This window comes from Alexandromys fortis, unplaced genomic scaffold (genome assembly GCF_014885135.2).
Source record: "Alexandromys fortis isolate MF-2015 unplaced genomic scaffold, M_Fortis_MF-2015_v1.1 scaffold_45, whole genome shotgun sequence".
Lineage (NCBI taxonomy): Eukaryota > Metazoa > Chordata > Mammalia > Rodentia > Cricetidae > Alexandromys > Alexandromys fortis.
Genome location: NW_026067926.1, coordinates 11,258,050 through 11,279,426, shown reverse-complemented (window position 1 = coordinate 11,279,426; position 21,377 = coordinate 11,258,050). Strand labels below are relative to the sequence as shown.

General features: G+C 38.4%; 2 protein-coding genes across 6 annotated transcripts in view; both read right to left on the bottom strand.

The window, feature by feature from the left end:
* Positions 1 to 21,377, bottom strand: part of Cyp2r1 (cytochrome P450 family 2 subfamily R member 1) — a 700,872-nt gene that overhangs the window by 500,170 nt on the left and 179,325 nt on the right. The gene's annotated exons all lie outside the window — the stretch shown is intronic.
* Positions 12,697 to 13,099, bottom strand: LOC126502295 (small nuclear ribonucleoprotein G). Its single transcript, XM_050143167.1, has one exon. The coding sequence runs from the start codon at positions 13,083 to 13,085 to the stop codon at positions 12,855 to 12,857; it is 231 nt and encodes a 76-aa protein (XP_049999124.1). The 5' UTR covers positions 13,086 to 13,099; the 3' UTR covers positions 12,697 to 12,854.

Genomic DNA, 21,377 nt, shown 5'->3' with positions numbered 1-21,377 from the left:
TCCACCCAGACAGGTTAACCATTTTAAAGGTAGGGTTGTTGGTACCCCTGAAAGACCAACAGCTGTTGTGTCCTGCTTATGTAAACCTGAATGGTCTGTGACTGTTTTTGATAATACCTTTTAATATGTCTCTCAGAAGCATTCTTTATTTTATGGTTTGTTTCTGAGATTGGAAGAATATTAACCTATGTTTTCCATCATTGTAGCAAATCATGTCCCCATAGATTTATTGTTATATTAGGCACATATGGCTTTAATTTTGCTATCTGTCCTTCTGGCCCTATACCTTCCACTCACTTGTACTTTATTTTACTTGAGATAAAATTATAATTCCTAAAAGCTGCATATTTATCTTCTGAAGGGGCCAATCTGGATGCCAAGATTTTGGTGAATTTATGGTTACATCTACACCTGTGTTCAACAATCTTTCAATTACAATGCCATTTTTTTCATATTTTTAGATTTGGTCTTTAATCATTTATAGAAGCTTGCCAAAATACTTTTATGGTCTCTCCTGAGTTTGTGTTTTATCTACTGAAGCTGTTCTGTGTTCAAACATACCTGGAGTAGTATGGCTTTTAACAACAGGCATTAAGCCTTTTAATTTCTCTATGGATGAGTTTCTCCTCTGTTGACAGGGAATGATTGAACAATATTTGGTATCAGGGCCTTCAGAAGACCCCTTAAAGTATTCTCTGATGACAATGAGTTATTCTTCCTGCCCCTTGTTGATCTGCTTTCATAAGTCCAATTACAGTCTTTGACATACCTTCTGCATACTTCAGAACGCTGGAGCCTTTCATTTGGATTATATATTGAAAAAAACATTGTTTCTAGGAATGCCTTGCCTGCAACTGGATCTCACTTTGTAGACCAGGCTGGCTTCAAACTCACATAGATCCTACTGCCTCTGCCTCCAAGTGCTGGGATTAAAGGCATGCACTGTGGCTGCTCAGAAGATGAATTTCCCAAAGTCATATCTTCCTTTAGATTCTAGCTCTCTATGCAAGCTGTTTGGGGAGAAATATAGGAAATGGTCCTAATTACCTGTGGGCCCAATGACCCACAATAACCATCTGCTTGACAAGATGTGTTACTGGCTCAGTAGTGAGAGGACTATAATGGGAGTGACCAACCACCTTCTTATTAGACTTGAAACCCATTCCACAGGAGAAGATTCATGTCTGGCACTGGAACTGTAAACCTTGTCAAAAGCTCATGCTTTGGTAAGTCATATGCCCTAGAGGAGAGCTGCTACTGTTGTTTTGATAAATGGACACAGTGTTAAACTGCTTTCTGAATACTTGTGTTTATCCCATAAATTAGTGCCAAATTCTGTTGTCAATATAAGATGTAGCCTGGCCCCCTTGAATTGAGGCTGTGTTAGCTTCTGTGTGCCAGCTTTGTGGAAATCCTTTCTCAGGCAGTTGTAAAGGGAAGGGAAATTGCAACATTTGCAGGTAAATGGATGGAACTGGATAGTATTATGTTAATTGAAATAAGCCACACTTAGAAAACAATTATCACATCCTTTTGCCTATATATGGAATATAGATTTACATTTATACACATCTCCATGCGTATATACATGTATGCATCTCGCTCTCTTTCTCTGAATATGAATGTGTAGGAGATGAAAATAAAGAAGGGGCTGTGAGAAGGGTGGGGGATGGGTAAAATGAGTATGATGGACTATGTGTGACATGAATTCAGAAGGAGGTACTATTGTAGAAAGGAAGGAGATCATCATGGGATCAGGGAGATAGGAGGTGAATAAGAGAAAAGTATGGTGATATATTTGTATGAATATATTATAATAAAAATCATTACTTTGGAAATAATTGATTCTTATAAGTTGTCCTCCAGCTTCCACAAGTGCACTATTGTCACATGTACATTCCCACCACCAATAAAAAAATGAAAAAAAATTACAAAAAAAGACAATCAATCTCTCACTTCCAGTCATGGATGAAGAGATACCTCTGTATATCGCCTCCTTTCTCTGAGGGTTTCATTTGTAGTACTTCTAAATGTTTTAATATCTCCACATGGCAGCAGCCCTCATCAATAGATTTTACTAAAATTGCTTTCCTTTCTATCTTATGTATTTATTAACCTCTTGATTTCTATTGTCCCAAAGAGTCCCATGCTCCCAATTCCTGTGCTAAAAGAGGGTTTGTATGGAGTGCAAAGCCCTCTGTGACACCTTATGGACAGATTCCCCAGTCCATGCCACAGTAGCCTTTGCTTTCACACCTGCTGTGACCTAAGACACCTGTCTCCTATGGATGGCTTCCTCTTGTTTCCCAGAGTTGCATTTAATCCTAGAATTTAATTTATCAGAAGTTTAATTAAGCCTATATTGGAAGCCTGTGCTCCTATTGGTTTTGGCACTCTATGTCTACCATGGAGTATTCAAGGCCTTTTCTTTCTTTTTTTTTTTTTAATTGATTTTATTGAGCTCTACATTTTTCTCTGCTCCCCTCCTTTCCTCTCCCTTCCCCTTCAACCCTCTCCCATGGTCCCCATGCTCTCAATTTACTCAGGACATCTTATTTTTTTTCTACTTCCCATGTAGGTTAGATCCATGTATGTCTTTCTTAGGGTCCTCATTGTTGTCTAGGCTCTCTGAGATTGTGAATTGTAGGCTGGTTTTCTTTGTTTTATGCTTAAAAGTCACTTATGAGTGAGTACCATATGATATTTGTCTTTATGTGACTGTGTTATCTCACTCAATATGATGTTTTCTAGCTCCATCCATTTGCCTGCAAATTTCAGGATGTCATTATTTTTACCGCTGTGTAGTGCTCTATTGTGTAAATGTACCACATTTTCCTTATTCCTTCTTTGGTGGAGGGACATTTAGGTTGCTTTCCAGTTCTGGCTATGACAAACAATGCTGCTATGAACATAGTTGAGCACATGTCCTTGTGGTATGATTGAGCATCCTTTGGGTTTATACCCAAAAGTAGTATTGCTGGGTCTTGAAGAAGGCTGTTTCTTAATTTTCTGAGAAATTGCCAAGGCCTTTTATCTTCTCTCCTTTGACTGTCACAATCTTTAACAACATTTCTTTGGGCTATATCTTTTTCTGAAGGGAAGTGTATTTCTCTCCTTTGTCCTCCAACTCTTCATTAAAAAGGCTCATCTGAGTCTATAACAATTCAGCACGTAATTCAGTGTGTTCTCATTCTTTCTCTGCCTGTGATAAGAAAATACTGTGTTGGACTTTCCTGCTCTCTTGCTTGCTTATGCAGATATCCTCTCCATATCTTGCCCAGACAGACATTTTGTTATATCTCCTCTAGGTTTTGCAATTTGAGGTATGAGGTTTCACTGTGTTTGTCAACCTGACTGACTGAATTAAGAAACTTGTAGTGAGTTCCAGGACAGCCAGGGCTACAGAGTGAGACACTGGAGAGAGAGAGAGAGAGAGAGAGAGAGAGAGAGAGAGAGAGAGAGAGAGAGAGNGAGAGAGAGAGAGAGAGAGAGAGAGAGAGAGAGAGAGAGAGAGAGAGAGAGAAGGGGGGAGGGAGAAAACTTGTAGGATATTTATGGGCACTGCTTTGAATATATATGAGGGGCTTTCAGAGAGGGTTAACTGAGGCTGAGGAGATCTACCTTGAATGCAAGCTGCACTGTCCCTCAGTCTGGAATTTTGTTGAGCAAAAAGTAAAAGAGGAAAAAGCCAGTTAACCGACAGGATGCTCCTTTCTCTGCCTTCTGGCACACTGAACCATGAGCAAGCAACTTTGTTTTCCTGCAGCCAGAGCCAAAAGCTGCTCGCACTGCCTTCCCTGCCACAAAGAGCTGCTATAACCCTTCACACCGTGAATCAAAATACAACCTTCCTCCCCCAAGCTGATCCCTTTAAGGTTATCCGGTCCTGGCAGTGAGAAAAGTACTATTACACGGCATCTCTTGTCCAGATGTTGTGTTAGTTTCTTTTTGTTATGACAAATATTTTAGCAAAAGAACTTAAAGAGAAAATTATTTATTGTGGCAGTTTAGGAGTTTCCCCCTACTGTGGTAGGGAGGCTCACATCATAGAGGGTACACATATGGTGACCAGGAGGCGCAGAGTGTAAGCCTATGCTAGTGAGCTGCTTCTTTTTCCTTTTATTGTTTCTAGTCGTAGGGAACAAATGTTGCTACCCATATTCAGTGTTCCCTCTTAGTTAATCCTGACTGGAAGTCCTCGCTGACAAACCCACAGGTGTGTTCTGCTAATCTAGATAGGTCTCTATCCAAACAAGTTAACAGTTGAGATTACTCCTCACGTATAGGAGCTGTATGAATTTTGTGTTTACTAAAAGCAAAGAAATTCTCACCTTCACCATTTTGCACTTCCTAATATCCTCAAAAGACCATTTCTTTGTAGATTCATATCCTACCCTAGGCTTGACTTATCAATACCTTTGTCTAGCCATGCCGGGTGTGGCCTTTGCTGCTCTGCTGCTGCTCTTGCTGAGAGAAGTCCAGAAAACGTGTTTTCGAGGTTGGAACATCTAAACGCATGGTGTCAATGAAGGAACACCAGTGATACTTGCTTTCGTTAGGGGTCCCATTCCTTACCCTAAACACAACAGTGTTTCCTTTACCCCCATCAATGCCTTAGTAAAGGGGTTATTATAATGAATGCCATTCCACAACGAAGGGAAAACAGGATTGAGGAATAAGTGCTCCTCTATAAAATTTGGCAAGATATTTATCCCTGCACCTAAATTGAAGTGTATAATAAATGGTGACTGATCTATAGCCGGACTAAGAAACTGAGATGAAAATTACTTCCCAGTTTGACTATAGGTAGAGCTAATGTAGAGGAGTAAAAATGGAAGCCACCCAGCTAACGGCAACACTGCTTTTTATTTGCTCTCTCAGATTTATAAAATATTTGTTTAGTCACTTTTTATGTGTTATGCATCTGTATGAGTTCATGTGCACCATGTATGGGAGGGTGCTTGTGATGGAGGTGGGAAGGTGTTGGAGCCCTTGGAGAAGTTACAAGTGTTTGCATTACCTGGTGTAGGTGCTTGGTAACTGAACCCAGGTTCTCTGGAAGAGCAGCAAGTGTCTCTAACCACTGAGCACCCCCCTGTCTTTTTGGATTTCGAGACACGGTTTCTCTGTGTAGCTTTGAAGCCTGTCCTGAAACTAGAGCTCTTGCAGACCAGGCTGGCCTTGAACTCACAGAGATCTGCCCGCCTCTGCCTCCTGGGTGCTGGAATTAAAGTAAGCGCCACCACCGCCTGACTGAGCCATCTCTCTTTAAATACCTTTCTCAGGTACTTAAGTAAAAAGTAAAACTCTATGACTTAAATTGTCTTTTTGGTGAACATCTAGAATACAATATACCTTAAACAAAAGAACATGATTAAGTCTGATGTGGATTTTTTAAATCTCATAACCATAAATTGTATTAATCTTAATTTTTGGCCTTCGCATACATTTCTCATTGGTTCATCCCATTGTTCTTTTTGTCCTTTCTTCTTTCTTTCCCTCTGTCATACCTTCTTTCTAACTTGTGCTCTCTTAGAAATCTTCAACATCAGTGTTTTGAGTGGAATAGAACTTTCAGATTCCCTAACCTTCCATCTATTGTATTTGCTGTATTAAATTTGGAATTTGAAAAAACACTGGATGTGACAGGCTTACCACATCAGGAGGGGGAAAATCACCATTTCTTTTGATTTCTCTAGAATTTAAGTGCACCCCTAAAGCTTGAAGGAAGGGTGTGGTTTTGACTCAAACTTTGCCCTATTGGCCAACCTCAGGGAGTCTGGCTTGTGTTAGAGGGAATGCAACAAACCCAACAGGAGACGAGTCTGATGCGGTTTGAAGTTTCATTGTGAAACTTCTGTGCACTTCTGCTTTTCACCCAGTTGTGTCATAGGAAAACAACCAAAACATTCGCTTCAGTTTTTCTGACCATCTGTTTAGAATAACACGAGTGCACAACATTTAAATGTTCTACATTGTCACTAGCAGTTTATCTTAAGATATTGAAACTGAATCCTTTTACTTATTCATTAGTTAGTTTAAAGCTTTCAAAATGTTTCTTCAATTGTGATTACATATATACATACACATACACTTTATATATATTTACAGCTGTCTCATGGTATCCCCGGGGGATTAGATTCCAGGACCTTCCTTGTATACCAAAATCTGAGTATGTTCAGATGCATTATAAAATATGGTAATATTTTCATATAAATTATGTCTATCATCCTATATACTTTTAAATCATGCTAGATTACCTTCATTTTATGCAAGGAAAAAAGTCCCGTATGAAGAAAACATGTTTGTGCTCAATACAGGTAATTATTTTTCAATAAGTTTGACCTGTATTTGGTTGAATGTAGGTTAGTTCTTATAGAGGACAAGGTGTGGTCTGGTTGATCCCTGACTTGATTCTTGTGCTGCGAGGGGGTCTGATGAAGTCCCTCTGACTCTCATCTCTTGATCAATCTGCCTCCTGCAAATGGTCATTTCTGCTCCAGAGTATAGTGTTACCATAATGGATTATTGTCCTCACCTAGGAGTGGTTCTGTCCTGTGAAGATTTGTTTTTCCTGGAAACCCAGGTGACTTCAAGTTCAGGACAGTTACTTATCCCTGTGCTGTTGTGGAATATTTGTTTAATTATGTAAAGATGTGTTGCATTTGTTTATGTTAGGATATGTTGTTCTTTCACCTTGCCTGCCGGAGGCACCTGATTGGTCTAATAAAAAATTGAATGGCCAATAGCAAGGGAGGAGGTGTAGGTAGGACTTCTGGACATGGGCAGTAAGTAGGAGGAGAAATTTAGGCTCAAAGAAGAAAGAAAAAGAGATGCCAGGGGCCAGTCAGCCAGACACAGAGGAAGCTGGAAAGTAGAACGTGAAGAGTGAAAGTTAAAACCCCCGGTGCGGAATGTAAAAGAGAAACAAGTTAAGTTAAATGAGCTCGTGGGACAAGCCTAAGCTAAGGTCAAACACTCATAATTAATAATAAGTCTTTGTGTCTTAATTCAGGAACTGGTGGGTGGCCCAAAGAAAATTCCAACTACACTGTGCCTTCAGCCAACGGAGACACAAAATAAAGACATGGATATCAGACTTTGATTCTGCTTTCAGTCACCTGTGGTCCAAGTAAGAAGTCGGTGCTATTTAGCAAAAGCAGCTTCTAAGTTCCTATTTCATTCGTTCTACATTTCATAAGATTCACAGCCACACACAGCATAGTGTTTTTTGAAGGTTATTTTGAACAAAATTTTGAAAGGAGAATTTAAACCAAACAGAGTCTAGTCAATGGTGGCTTCCTCCTAAACCGGGATCAAACCAAGGACACTGGCAATGCTAACAAGCCCTCTGCCGGAGTCACACCCTCTTTTTTAGTAGGTATGTTATGTCACACAATGGTAGTGAATAAATCTAGGAGTGAAAAAAAATCAAAATGCTCTACTGTGTCTCCTCATGCAAGACTAATGGCAGACTTCCTGTTGGTTTCAGATAATCAGAACCAGGCTTCTGGAACTTCAGAACAATTATGCTGAGGACTACACAAAAGAAATCAAGCTGTGAGATCATAAACCTATGTATTTAACCCATGAATTAACAGGAATAAAATGGCATCTCAGTTCTTAAATAAAGCAGTTATGGCAGACAGACACAACGGAGAATCCAGCAGCCTAAATAATTCTGCCTGTCTCATGGATGAAGTCAAACTGGGCAGCTTTTAATTCTCTCTTGGTTGTTTTAAAATAAATTACTATGTTCACATCAAGCTTATAAAGAGACCAAAATGACTTTAGTACAGCCTACTACCTTCATTTATCAGCCTGCCTACCTAGCCCGCCACTTCTTCAGAAATATTTATTATGTAGCCACCGTGAAGGAAAGAGCTCGGCTCGTACCAGTATTGGCAAATGCCTTAGTTGAGAAATAATTACACATCACTGGGATGTGGGCTACAAAGCCAAGTGAAACTGCTATGGGAAACTCAGATTTTATTTACAAGAGGCAATGGGTTACAAGTTAAAGGGCAAACAGCTTTCAGTGTTCAAAACTTACAGTTGTTTTTCTTCCCCATAAGAAATAAAAACACTTCAAAACTACTGTGTAACTCTGAACTGTATCCCCAGTAAACAAATAGAAACCCTTCCCATGGTAGACTGTCAGTAGTGTTTATTTCCGCATCTTATTAAAGTTGACTTCATTTTATTATGACTCACATACTTTTTCCTTTGCTACCAACAAAGGCTCAGAAAAATCTGGTGGGTATGTTTTATAGAAGGCAAAAAACATCCTCTTCCATGCTCACACTATCGTGACTGGCTTGCCCACACCTCTGCCAATGGGGTTGGCTCTTTGTGCTGTCCATGAGAGGTGCAGGGCCTGCTCTCCCAAGTGTTTCAGTTGGTGATGGGCATGGCCAGCTCTCTCGCCCTTCTGACCTCAGGGTCAGCTCTCCCACCTGTGTCATGCATTAATGGGCATGACACATGAGTAATGGAGACAGCTTTCCCATGCTTACAACTTCCAGGCTTACTCACCCACGCATCCACCGACAGGATTGGCTGTAATGGACTGCCCAGGGAAGGTGCAAGACCTGCTCTCTTGAGAACTATTTAGAGCAAATAAATATTTTTTTATCAACATATGTTCATAAAACATTTGTAAATCAATTTTATTTATCTATATATGCTTAAGGTCACAAGAAACTTTCCTAAGGAAAAGAACCACAGGTGGAAAAAAAGTTCAAGAAGCTCTGTTCTTATGTAGACTGTACATACCTGAGTCACCCTTTCCAGCTAAACTATACTCATGTTACTTTCTTTCTAAAATCTTTATATGGATTCTCATTTATTACTGGAGACTTCATAATCTTTCCCTAACTATTTCAAGATCATTTCTGCAAAGAGCTTGTGTTTCTCCCAAATATGATAGTTTTTTTCTGTTTCTGTGATAAAGTGCATTACTAACTAAGACAATTTATTAAGAAGGAGTTTATTTTGGCTTGTGGTTCTAGAGGGTAAGAGTCTATCATGATGGAAAGACACAGCAGCAAGCAAGCAGCAGGCTTGGTGGAAGAGGCAGGAATCTGACTGATAACACTTTATAGGAATGTGGGAATCAAGAGAGCAAACAGGAAGTACAGTGAGCCTATAAACTCTCAAAGCCTGTCCCAGTAACATACTTCCTCCAGCAAGATTCTGCCTCCCAAGGGTTCCACAACCTCCCCAATCAGTACAATCACTGGCAACTAAGTATGCAGTTAACTGAGCCTATGTGGAACACTTCCTGTTTTAACCACCACATATTGCTTGTCTAAACTGACTACGCATGTTCTTCTTGTGTCCATGAGCAGCTAAACATGCTATCTCTTTTCCTGGAATGTCTTTGCTTATTTCCTTGGTAATCTACTTATCTTCTGCGTCTAACTCAGGTATCACGTTCTCTAAAGAGTCACTGAAGTCCTCAGTTTGTTTGCTCTCTGTGATAAACTTAATATGGGACACGTTTTTCATAGTTTTCTGCTTGCCCTGTGTCCTCAGAGGTTGATTTTTTTTGTACAACATTAATCAGGTTTCTGTCTCTGCTTTCTGGTGGACTGGAACAATCAGAAGCCCTGGAAGAAGCTAGGGAGTCAACAGAGAGTGATAATGATAGTAGTATTTTCCCAACTCCTCTTGGCAGGGAAAATACTACTATCATTATATTAAAAGCCCTGGCAGTGTCCGCATTAATCTACTAAATCAGAACTCCCACCACAACTCTTCTATAGGCTTGTTTCTGGATTTTAGTAATAACTTCTTCAGGCCTAGAGGGGTCAAGTGTTGGCCATTTGTAGTAGGCTTTCTTGGACCACCAACCAGCTCCCAAATCAAGACACAGAGACTTACTATAAGTTATAAGTTCTTGGTCTTATCTTATGCTTGTCACACTAACTCCTACAACTTAACCTGTTTCTCTTCATCTACGTTTTGCCTCAGAGCTTTTTACCTTTCTTTCCTTCTCTATATTTTACTTTTATTGCTTCTCGTGCCTGTGAGTCTGGCTGGTGGCTGCCTGACTTCTGACCCCAGTGCATACCCCTTTCTTTCTTCCTAGTTCTTTCACCCTTCTTCTCTTGAGCCTAGATTCTTCCTCCCACTTATTCCCCCTACAAACCAGCTCCACCTATCCTTCCTCTGCCTCACTATTGGCCATTCAGCTTTTTATCAGATCAATCAGGTACCCTAGTCAGGTAAAGCAGCACATCTTCACATCATTAAATAAATGCAACATAAAACAAAATGAATCACATCTTTGCCTAGTTAAACATTCTACAGTAGCCCTTCATTATCTTCAATTGTGTACACCTTTGTGAATAAATCTCTTACTACACTCTTTTAAATCATGTCTTCTGAGCTTGCCATCTGTTTACTAGTAGGACTGGCTTATGCTTGTGGTACTATATATATATTATATAATTGTAATTAGCATATTTTTTTCCAAATATTGTCGCTTTTCTATTTCTCTTATTAATTTCCCAGAAGTTAGGTCTGGATCCAGAATAAAGGGCATGGCTATGTAGGGAATCCCCATCTTTTCCAAGGAGGGCTGTGTGGTAGAATATGCAGAGAGGTCAGAGCAAAGAGGAATATGCAGAATGTGATGGACCTGGGAGTCATCGTTTGGGTAAAGAGCTAAATGACAGATTGGTACATATCTTGAATTATCTTCATTTGGAAGAAAGTAGTACATGCAGAAAATACTGGTTTTGATGTAACCTGGTCTTGGAAACCCACTTTGCATCTTATTAGCCATGCAACACTGGGCAGGTTATGCTTGCAGCAAAGGAGCTATGTTCTAGCTGTTTTTAGGTCATTTTGTCTGTGAGGACGTCATCTGCTTCTCAGTGCCCACTTCATTGCTTATTATGGAATTATTCACGCCCCAGCCCATGGCTTTCTTTTCCATTTCTGAAATATGCCTGCTTTATCTTCCAGACATCAGAGTATGCTGTCTGGTGACATGTGACTATCCAGAAATGTGATTGTTCTCCTTACTTCTTTAATTTTTCCTGTTTTTCAAGTTTGAGATTGTATCTCATTTAACTATTTCCTTAGTTACTGATTGACTGAATGGAATCTGGCTTCCCCGGCATTATCTCTGCACTTTAACATCTATTTGAACCACAGTAGCTTTGTCAAATTGCCCTGTTATTTTTATTGCCTCTTCCAAAACTACTGAAGCTTGTTACCAATGGTCACTTCAAAATACGTCTGCTATTTTAGTCTCTCAGTAATTATTCAAATGTAGCACACTTTTCCTTGACCCTTGAAACTTGCATGCTTTGTACCCGGCAGTGTACATTTCTGGAATTGCTATATGGAATTCTATACGGAATTGTCCAAATCCTTAATGTATAGTTAAATAGCCATCGATACACCAAAATACAGAAACGAGTATTTGAAAAAGCTCTCAAGGTCTCATTTTCCAGAATGAGACTTTAAAGCTGTATTACAGGGCAGCTTTCTGCTAACATTCTTCTACTTCCTATTCCTTCCATACGCCTCTTATTTTAATGAGCTAAGTAAGGTTTTTTTTTTTTTTTTTTTTTTTTTTTTTTTTGTCTCAGACAGTTGATTCACAGATTGGGAAACTATTTTCTATAGTCTCAGAAGTAATAAGCAACAGTGATGTTTGATCGATGTTAATACTCAGGACTTCAAAGTTTATATGGTCTTTTTAATTGCATTTGAGTCTAGAACACAGGATCTTACACGAGTAGCTTTTAAATTACTAGAATAATCATTTCTGGTTAGTATTTTTGATATCCTGGCATGTTTCTGCTTCCAAGGAAATTACTCATTAATTAATTAATTAATTAAATTAATATTTATTGATTCCTCATTGTATTAAGCTCTTTATTAGACATCCTATACAAAAAAAGAGATAAATATAGCATAGCCCTTGTATTTAAGTTAGGGAGAAAAATTTAAGATTAACAAACAAAAATACTATGTTAAAATAGTGTCATATAGCAGGCTAGAGAGCTGGTTTAGCGGTTAAGAGCACTGCCTGCTCTTCCAGAGGACTCAGGCTCAATTTCCAGCAACCACATGGCAACTCACAACTGTCTGTAACTCTAGTTGTAGGGCTTCTGACATCCGTACAGGACATACATGTAGGCAAAACACCAATGAACATAAAATAAAATAAATTGAAAAATATTGTTATATAAATTTATACAAAGAACTAAAAGAATATAGCAGAAGAGGAAGTTATTTTTTGTCTAAGATTTGTGGTGGCTCAGGCGTCAAGAAAGAATTACGCAGAAAACCACAAATAAGCAAATTATAAACCTTTCAACAAAATAATATTAAATTTATGTGTTCTTAAAGTATTTCATATAATATTTTTCTTTGGGGCATGTGGGATCATACCACAGAGGGGATAGTTAAGAAATCTAACAAACAAAATAGGATATTGTAAATCCACAGGTTGAATCACTGTCTTATTATCCTAGACATCTAAGCACTGGATTTTCAGGCCCTGTTACATAAAATTTCTAGGCAATAACTACCAGAGGAAACTTATGCCACATAAGCAGAACTTAAGGGTTTTAATTAAATCACTTACTTATCTTTAATAATCATAATACAGTAATCATAATGCCAGCAGAGTCTAGGTTAGTATTTTGTTTTTTTCAATAGTAGCATTTTAAGTTTTTTTTTCTGAGTATCACAAAAGTTTATTTAGCAAAAAGTTTTTTTTTGTTGTTGTTTTTTTGTTTTTTAATGAAAATGTACATGTCCCAATTCTACACCCAAGTCAAACAGTCCTTCGGGGAAGTATGTGGACTCCTCTGCTGAACAGCCATTGTTTAGACTCTTTCCAAAGCTTCTAACATGATGATGCTGTTTCCTCGTATGACCACCATTCCGATGTTATTCTGTTGCCCACTAGTTGCCATCTCCACACACTCATCAATGACAAGATTCATAAAGGGATCAAAGCCCCGAAGTATTCCTTGTACATGTCTGCCACCATTTAACTTCAATGATAACTTCTTGTCCATAAATTTCTTCAGTTCGGGAGGGTGGGCCTTGCTCATGGCTGCTCTTCAGCGGGCTCCCATTTTAAGTTTTATATTTGAATGGTATTGAGCACACACCCTTAAATATTTTTTTCTATGCTAGGAATTGAACCCAAGTTCATGTACATTCTATAAAGATAGTTTACCACTGAGTTACAATCCTTAATCTTTGAGGCTGCAAACATTGTGTATGTGTTCTAAGGAGTGAGTTTAACATTGTACCACACAAAGAAATTCTTCTTTAGTTCTTTTTAAAAAGCAACTACAACAGAAAGAACAAGCAGGATTTCCTCTATAACTAATATTGACTTAACTTTACAGGGTCCCATACCCGAATGCCTCTGTTTATTCATGAAAGAGAGTCAGGCTATTGGTTCATTTGGATTCACTTCCAACTTTTGCAGTTCAGACTGTCCAGCCAGTTTAACTCTTGGCCTCTCAGGTGAATTGACTTACAAATGTTATAGAAAAGGCCACAGCAGTGCTGTTATGAAAGAAACCCATGCCCTGGAACACAGCCCAGTAGACTAGAGTCGCTCAGCAAAAGAGTTTCCACTAGCTACACTTGGGAGTTACCCTTGGTTTTGCCTTTGTCTCAGACCATCTGGATATCAAAAGTGCTAATAAGCAACTGACTCACTGGCGGAATAAATTCAATCTGTTGATTATGTTCTGGAAAGCTCTGCAATGAAAGAAGTACTGGCAATAAAGGAGCAGAACACTTTCCCAAGTTCTGAGGTCATATAAGCCTAGCCATGAGAAGGCATATTGATATGAGTGGGCACTGGAGACTTAGTATATGGATTTTTTGATGAAAGAAGTCATGCTTAGATCTTGGCCAACAATATTTTTTGGCTCTCTTAATAGTAGCCAGTGTGGATTTCTTCTTAGAGATCTTGGGTTTATGTCACTTTCACTGTGACAATTACTAGGAAAGTTTTATGCAGCCTGGAAGCTCCCTGAGAGTTATCAAAATAATTTTAAATTTGACCACTAAGCTAAGGACAGAGAACAGATGCAAGTCAAAGTATTCAAGAATAAAGATGCCTTAATGAGTCATCTTAAAGAGGACTAGACATGTATGTGTTCTATCATCGTATAATACCTTTTAATTTTCTTGTACTAGCTCTTATGCTGACTCATAACAAATAAAAATGTGAATGTGTGAATGTATTTTCACTCTTTAGAGGCAGATGTTTTTGGATGTAGGAGGTGGGAGGACAGGGTTTCTCTATGTAGTCCTGATTGTCCTGGAACTGATAGACCAGGTTGGTGTTGAACTCAGAGAATTACCTACGTCTGCCTCTTAAGAGCTGGAATTAAAGGTCTACACCATCATGTTTAACTGTAGAGCCAGGGTTTTGATACATACTCAGGCTAGCCTTAAAGCTGAGATAGTTCTTCCTTGGCCTATTAAGTGGCTGGTTTATTTTTATATAGAAACAGGCATTTAGGTAACAGAAAACATCACTCTGTGAAATGACTACGGTGTACAAATGTGTTCATTTATTTTATTTCAAAACTATAGTTGCTTTTATGATTATTAAAAAGAATCTATCAATAATTTCAACTGGGAAACTTTATAAAACTAACCTGAAAACAGCAATGCTCCTGTCAACCACTGTTTTGCCTCATTAGGGTTAAATGCCTGTTTCTGTAAGGAATTCTTTCTAGCTTTGTTATTATTCTTCTCTTTAGTTTTTCCTGGAAGCCTCTTGCTCTCTAGAAAAGCATTCCGTGTGCTTTCACTTTAAAGTGTGACCCATATTGCTCACATTTCTTTCAAGTCTCTAATCCAGGGAGTTAGCCTAACACACCATCTCCTTATCACATCTGATGGTTCTCTGTGACTTGGAAAAATACAGTTGATAAGGTGTAGTGGGTTTTTTTTTTTTATGTGTCAGTCACCATTGTGAATGCGCTCAATTAGTGGTTACTTAATGCTCATAATAGCTGTGAATGAGAGGCAGGTCATATAAATCTACTTATATTAGTAAGCTTCTTCCTGATCTTCATACTTTGTTCACTAATTCATTTATAAAGCAACATAGTTGCTAAATATTCGGGACTATGTACTGTATATAAAACATTTAATATGGGTATCTTCTTGGACTTTGAGGAGTTCAAGGTCAAGCAGTTAGCTCTATTGCAGCTGTTTTGCTGGACATTGTGTAATTGATAACACAGACAAATAAGGCCTCAGGCACATAGTATGTGGCAACTGATATGGCGTGTTCTTTTCTATTATAATGGAAGAGTCAGAAACAGTTCACATTTCTGTGAGTCACACAATAATATTCAGGTGTCTATTAATTCTGCTGTTTTAATAAACTGTGAAGAGATCTGGCTTGCATAGACGGTCTCCAGACAGATTACACCGAACAGAAGAACATGCTGACTTTCAGCATTCACAAGAAGGGCTAGTATGTTAAAGGCTTTGGTCAAATACGATGTTCCAAAAAAAACTAGAAATAAATTCTATGAAAATTTGGGGATTCAACATTTCAGTGAAGGTTTTAGGGATTCAGTGGTCAAAATATAACAAGATATCCCCTCTAAAGCAAATAAAATTTTTCGCAACTTCTGCTTAGTACAATAGAAATGGAGTAAAATATCTAGCAGGCCTCTTTGAGTTTTTGAGGTAACACGTTCTAAGCTTAACTACTGCTCCATAAACAGAGTGATACATTTTTGATTGGAGAGGTCCTACCTACAGTATAAACAACTATGTAAGTGTGATCTTAAAGCCCAGCAGATCTTACTGTGTTGGCTATATCAGCAGTGAGAAAAGAGGCAGCGTCTTACCCCTGGGAGAATAATGATTCAGTGCCCTGTGATTCAGCAGCAAGGCCGTTTGCTTCATGTAATTACAGGTCTTTTGAGCAAAAGCTCCTGTGAGTTGTTGAGAGAGACACAATGGTTTCACACTGAGCATCAAGTGCCGCCGTGGTCTAGAGAAGCACATTGTATGCAGCGCTCTAATGGACGTGTCTTATCACAGAGTTGTGTAGGCTCACAACCAGACCAGTCTCATACAGAAAGGATGCATTTGGGCTCAAACCTGAGCAGGACAAAAGCCACTGATGGGTATATCCCTCATAACAATGGCAACAACAATTTTCTCAGCTTGCTTCTTTGCCATAGGAATAGAGGGGGGAGCGGCATGATCAAAACAAGGAAGAAAAGTCTACTTTTGGTGTTTGAGTGGTTATATTCTTTATATAAGTACAAGCTGAAACTACGCCATTGCTACATTACTGCCATATTCAAGGTAAGCTTTGAAAGACTATGGAGAAGGAAATTTCCCCGTAAGAAGAGCCATGAACAACGTTCTTAGTCACTGACTTTTGGCAGGATGAGGAGTAGCCCAGTAAATATATAAGTGGCAAATGGGTAATGGCTTGGTTGTCTGCTCAGGGTCCTGAATTTAAAATCATTGGAAGACTAGAGACAAATGTTTTCGGATAAAATATGTAGATGAGTTTCAACAGTTTTGTGGCCAAACAAAAAATACCCACTATGAAAGAAGTAATGAACAACCAAGAAGATATATTAACTAGAACAACTGGAATAAGTATGCCTTTATCATTGGCCACATACAACTGTCATGATAGACACATGAATGAAGTGGCCATGTTGACAAAACAGACTAGCTCTTGAGTACAGGAGCACAGACTTCTTTCTTCTTACCAAAGCTGAAGTAGCTTCTGCTGCTTCTGAGCGAACTTTTCAGCAATAGAAACCAATGCCAGCACATCACTATTTCTTCATGAAGCCAACTGACCATTTAGTAGCAAGTCAAATGTAAGGGCTAAGAGCTGGTTCTTACAGGTAGAGGTGCCTATTCTGGATACTACCTTATCTTTACTGATTGCTATGCTTCAGCCAGATCCTGAAGCTTATGGAATGTGAAATCTCATACAATGTAACATATATAAACAAGTGCCCCATTCCACAGTGAAGAAATAGGGGATTGGGCCAGGATTTAGTGGGCACTAGCCATATCATAGGACATCAGAAACAGCCTTCTAGCGGCAGAGCTGAAACAAGAGCTGAGAATTGGTACTCTGAAAGGAGGCTCTGCCCTTCTTCATTAGAGGGCTCAGAATTTTTCTTCCTCCTTCAATTAGCTGCATGAAAACCTTTCTTCCTTAGCCCCATTTTAGCTGGAGGAGGAACACTGCTCCAATTGTAGTAGATAACCTGGAAATTTGAGCCAAATTAGCTAAGTCTTTGTTGGGTCGTGTCTCTAATAGGAAGAACTTAATGACCACTAGTAGGTAGGATGGCTTCATTTGTTACAACTCCCCAAAACTCCCATAGGAAGACTTTGTGCTTTCTACTTCTTTGATACCAGGTTCTCCAAGGCTTGAGGTTCCCACAAAATAGATTTTCTATAAGCTATGAATACTGATAGAATGCTTTGGATTCCTTGAGTCTAGAGATTAGCTAGCAAAAATGGTCATCATATCTTGCCAGAAGTAACCAACCCTGAGCACAAAGAAGAGATAGTGTTGCTTTCCCTACACAATGGCAGAGTATGTGTGGTTCTAAGTTGATCTACTTGGGAGCCTCCTTCCACTCACCCTCTTGGTTTTTTTGTGAAGGATCAATGCAATAAATCTGCCTTGAGAAAGGTATGGCTGTTAAGGGCTAAGGCACATAGGAATGCAACTTTGGGACACAGGACTATATAATATATGGTGGCTTGTTAAGGGACCAGCTGAGGTTTTGAGGGCATTAGAATGGATCACAGAGGTGAGAGAGGATGAGCATCAGTGCACTGGAAAACTACTGCAGCCCTGGGATCTCTGGTTCATCTCACTGACTTCTCTTACAGGCAAGCATTCCTTCTAGAGGAGAAGGCTTACAGACGATCTGTATACTAAATCTGTACAACGGAACCTATCTGTGCAGATCAAAGGATGAACCATTGCAAACATGAAAAAGTGCTGCCAAATTCTTCTGCTTTGGGAACATTATTTACTGTTGGGATCTTAGCTGTCCTAATCTGTCCCTCGTTTTGTACTGGGTTACACCTCTCTTATTTAGAGCCAACAGAAGTTATAACATAGGCCCTCTGCCATTTTAAAAGGAGTGCTTTTATTTAAAATATGACTTCAACCAGAAGCCTCCACTTTGGCCTAGCTGAAGCTTCCTTAAGTCTTTCTAAAGTCTAAGGTTCTTCTTACTCTTGTTTTCCTTCTTCTGTTTCCACTACTGTCACACTGGCACCCACAGTCTGGAACCTCTCCCTGCTTTCCGGATTTCCCTGCTCGTCAGAGGTACTTCTCTCAGTCAGTCTCTAGCATGTCTAATTCTGTCCAGACACCTGCTTCTCAGAGGACACAAACTGCCACTGCCACTGGGAAAATGACACTTTAGCTAAAAAGAAAGTTTTAAGGTACAATGAAGAGATTCATTCTCCTTTCCTGTACTGGATCTATAGAGACCTAGCCCATGCTCATCTTGTTTCTCTGAATAGCAACTTGTTTCCATATTTTTTGCAGCCCTAATTCGGAGCAAACACTTGCAAAAAAAAAAAAAAAAAAGAAAAAAAAGAAACCATTTCTTCTACCTTGAACTACGCTTTCACTTTATCTATTATCTACTTAGAGTTTATCTTTTTACAGTTTTTTAAATTAGCCTGTACTTCATTGTACAGCCAGGCATTCATAGTACTTAGCATTTGAAAAAAGCAAGTCTACTATTAGACTATTCAAAAGTTTACTTAGAAGTTCCCTAAAGGATTAAAAACATAACTCTAACCCAACCTAGTTCAAACAAGTGGGAGAAATTTATTATTGCTCAGCCAGTTGTTTAGAATGAGAAACGAACATTAGGAATCTTGTATAGAATTGTGATCTCATCTTTGCTCTTGGTGTGCAGATATATCAATTTATTATATATTATATATTGTGTTAATATAGAGCTAAACTATAAGAACCTTTTATATGTCAATCATACTTCATGATGTGTGTCTGTGTGAGGTAGGAAAAGCAAGATTAAGATTTGAAGTTAGAAGTTCTTAACTTAGTTCTACAACATTTAAGAAATCTAAAAAAGTCCTATTGCCTCATCGAATTTGGGTAGCTCATTGGCTGTTACAAAGTTCAAGTGCAGCAGAACATGAGAAAAAGCTTTGCAAATTATAAAATGCTGTATCAGTTGTGAATTTTTATGCTGTGATGATAGTTTGGGAACTTCTTTGGAATAGTTTCTGATATATGACGATATGTATTACTTAGGAGTAGTATGAAGTTAACTGGGCTTGAAGTTAGTCTGCCAGGGCTGTGACGATAAAATACCATTAACTGGGTGGCTTAAACAACAGAAATGAATTTTCTCACAGTTTTGGAAGTTCAAAGTCAAGGTATTGGCAGATTTTGCTATGAGACTTGAGAGTTCCAAGTCTTGAAGATGGCTGCCTTTTTATGAGGTCCTCTTCTCTGGGTGTGGGCAGCACGAGTGCCTCTTCCTCTTATAAAGATGTCAGTCAGTTCTATCACATTAGGGCCCTACCCTTATAGCTTCATTTAACTATATAACTATATATATAAGAAGTACATTCTTTAAAGAGCCCACTTGCTAACACAGTCACATTGGAATTAGGGCTTTAACACATGAAATGTGGAGTAACAATTGAGTCCTATATCATGCATTATTAAGTCTGTTCAATCATTAACTGTGTCAAGTCCATTCATTGTTTGACGTTCTATTGGAACTACTGGTCTACCTAAAGAAGCTGTGGCTCCTACATCTTCTGTTAAGTGATACTTGAGGCATGGTAAGGATGCAGGTTCTTTATTCCCATCTTGGAATTATGGAATCAGAATCTTCAGTGTTGAAGTTCAGAAATCTTCATTTTTACCATATGGGTACATATTATCTGTGATTTTTACATACAAATTTTAATAATTATTGATATAATGGAAAGCATATAAGGAGCTCTGGAGTCACATAGCATGCATTTAGTCTTGGATTAGCCTATTACTGCATGATTTTTGTCAAATTATTAACTCTTTTTGTGCCTCAATTTCCTCATATGTAAGATGGAGATCTTACTATTACCTGTGTATTGTAAGAATTAATAAGTGGATTAGAGGACTCAACATGTTGTTGCTGTATATTTTGATTTTTAACATTCTCCAACTTTATAACCTGGTGAAACAAGGCTTTCATGAATATTTTCTTTACAGTTACACCTTTTTCTTGTTTATAATTATAAACCACTAATTATACCCACTCCTTAAAGACAGATTTTAAATGTGTTTGTGTAAGAACCTTATGCATGGGAGGCAACTGCTCTATCACTGAGCTATACTCCCTGCCATAGAGGTATAACCCTATTCAAGACTTGCCTACTTCATGCGTTCTTTCTGCCTCCCATTGCAATCTGGCTATCTTTTAGGACAAACTATTTTATATTTTTTTGTGTGACCATTTATAGCTGATCTCATCTCACATACACATGTATCACATCACCGTTCTGCGTGTGTCATGCATTCCTTGAGGGTGTCCAGGATAGATCAAATTAACAAATATTTGCTTACTGCAATAAAAGGAGAGGTGATTTTTTTTCAAAGTAATATTGTATTTGTGAAACTGAGGCTTTTTATGACCCTGATAATAAGAAGTAGGTCATAATTAGGCACCAACAGTGTGCTAGAGAATTGAAAACAGAATTCTGACAAATGTGAATGTATGTAAGGAATTAAAACTAACATTTTCCTTTATTCTTATATCCTGGAAAACAAAAATGTAAACTTTATTCTTATTATGAATATGTGACTGGAGAAATTTCCTGAGAGATAGTTCTAGAAGATAGAACTTGAGAGCAAGACAGACGAAGGATGAAGGAATTTTGATTGTTAGAGAAACTTGGAGCCCACCGTTTATTTTGAAACTATTTTTAGCAAAGATTTAGTCAGGTTCATTCCTATGAAGGTTTAGAGATGTCTGGTCTTCTTTTATAGCACAATAAAACCTCATGGTTTCCTGGTTGGCTGGTATTTGTTTAAAGAGAGTGGGTTGCTGGTACTGACAATATTGGAGAAGTTATAATTGGGGGAATCTGATGTAAATTTTTTCACTGGTAAAGACGGGGGTTGCTAAGGATTAAATCCAGGCGTGACTGTAAAGAATTTTTGATTTGTTTAAAGTCTTGTTCATATTAAAGTAGATGTTAGCTATCCTTTTAAACGTGATTAAACACCTCCCAAATGCAGTACTAAAACCTGAATTTATGTAAGGGTTCTTGCTATTGTGCAGCCTGCACTTATATTTAATATAGCTACCAAAGCACCAAGA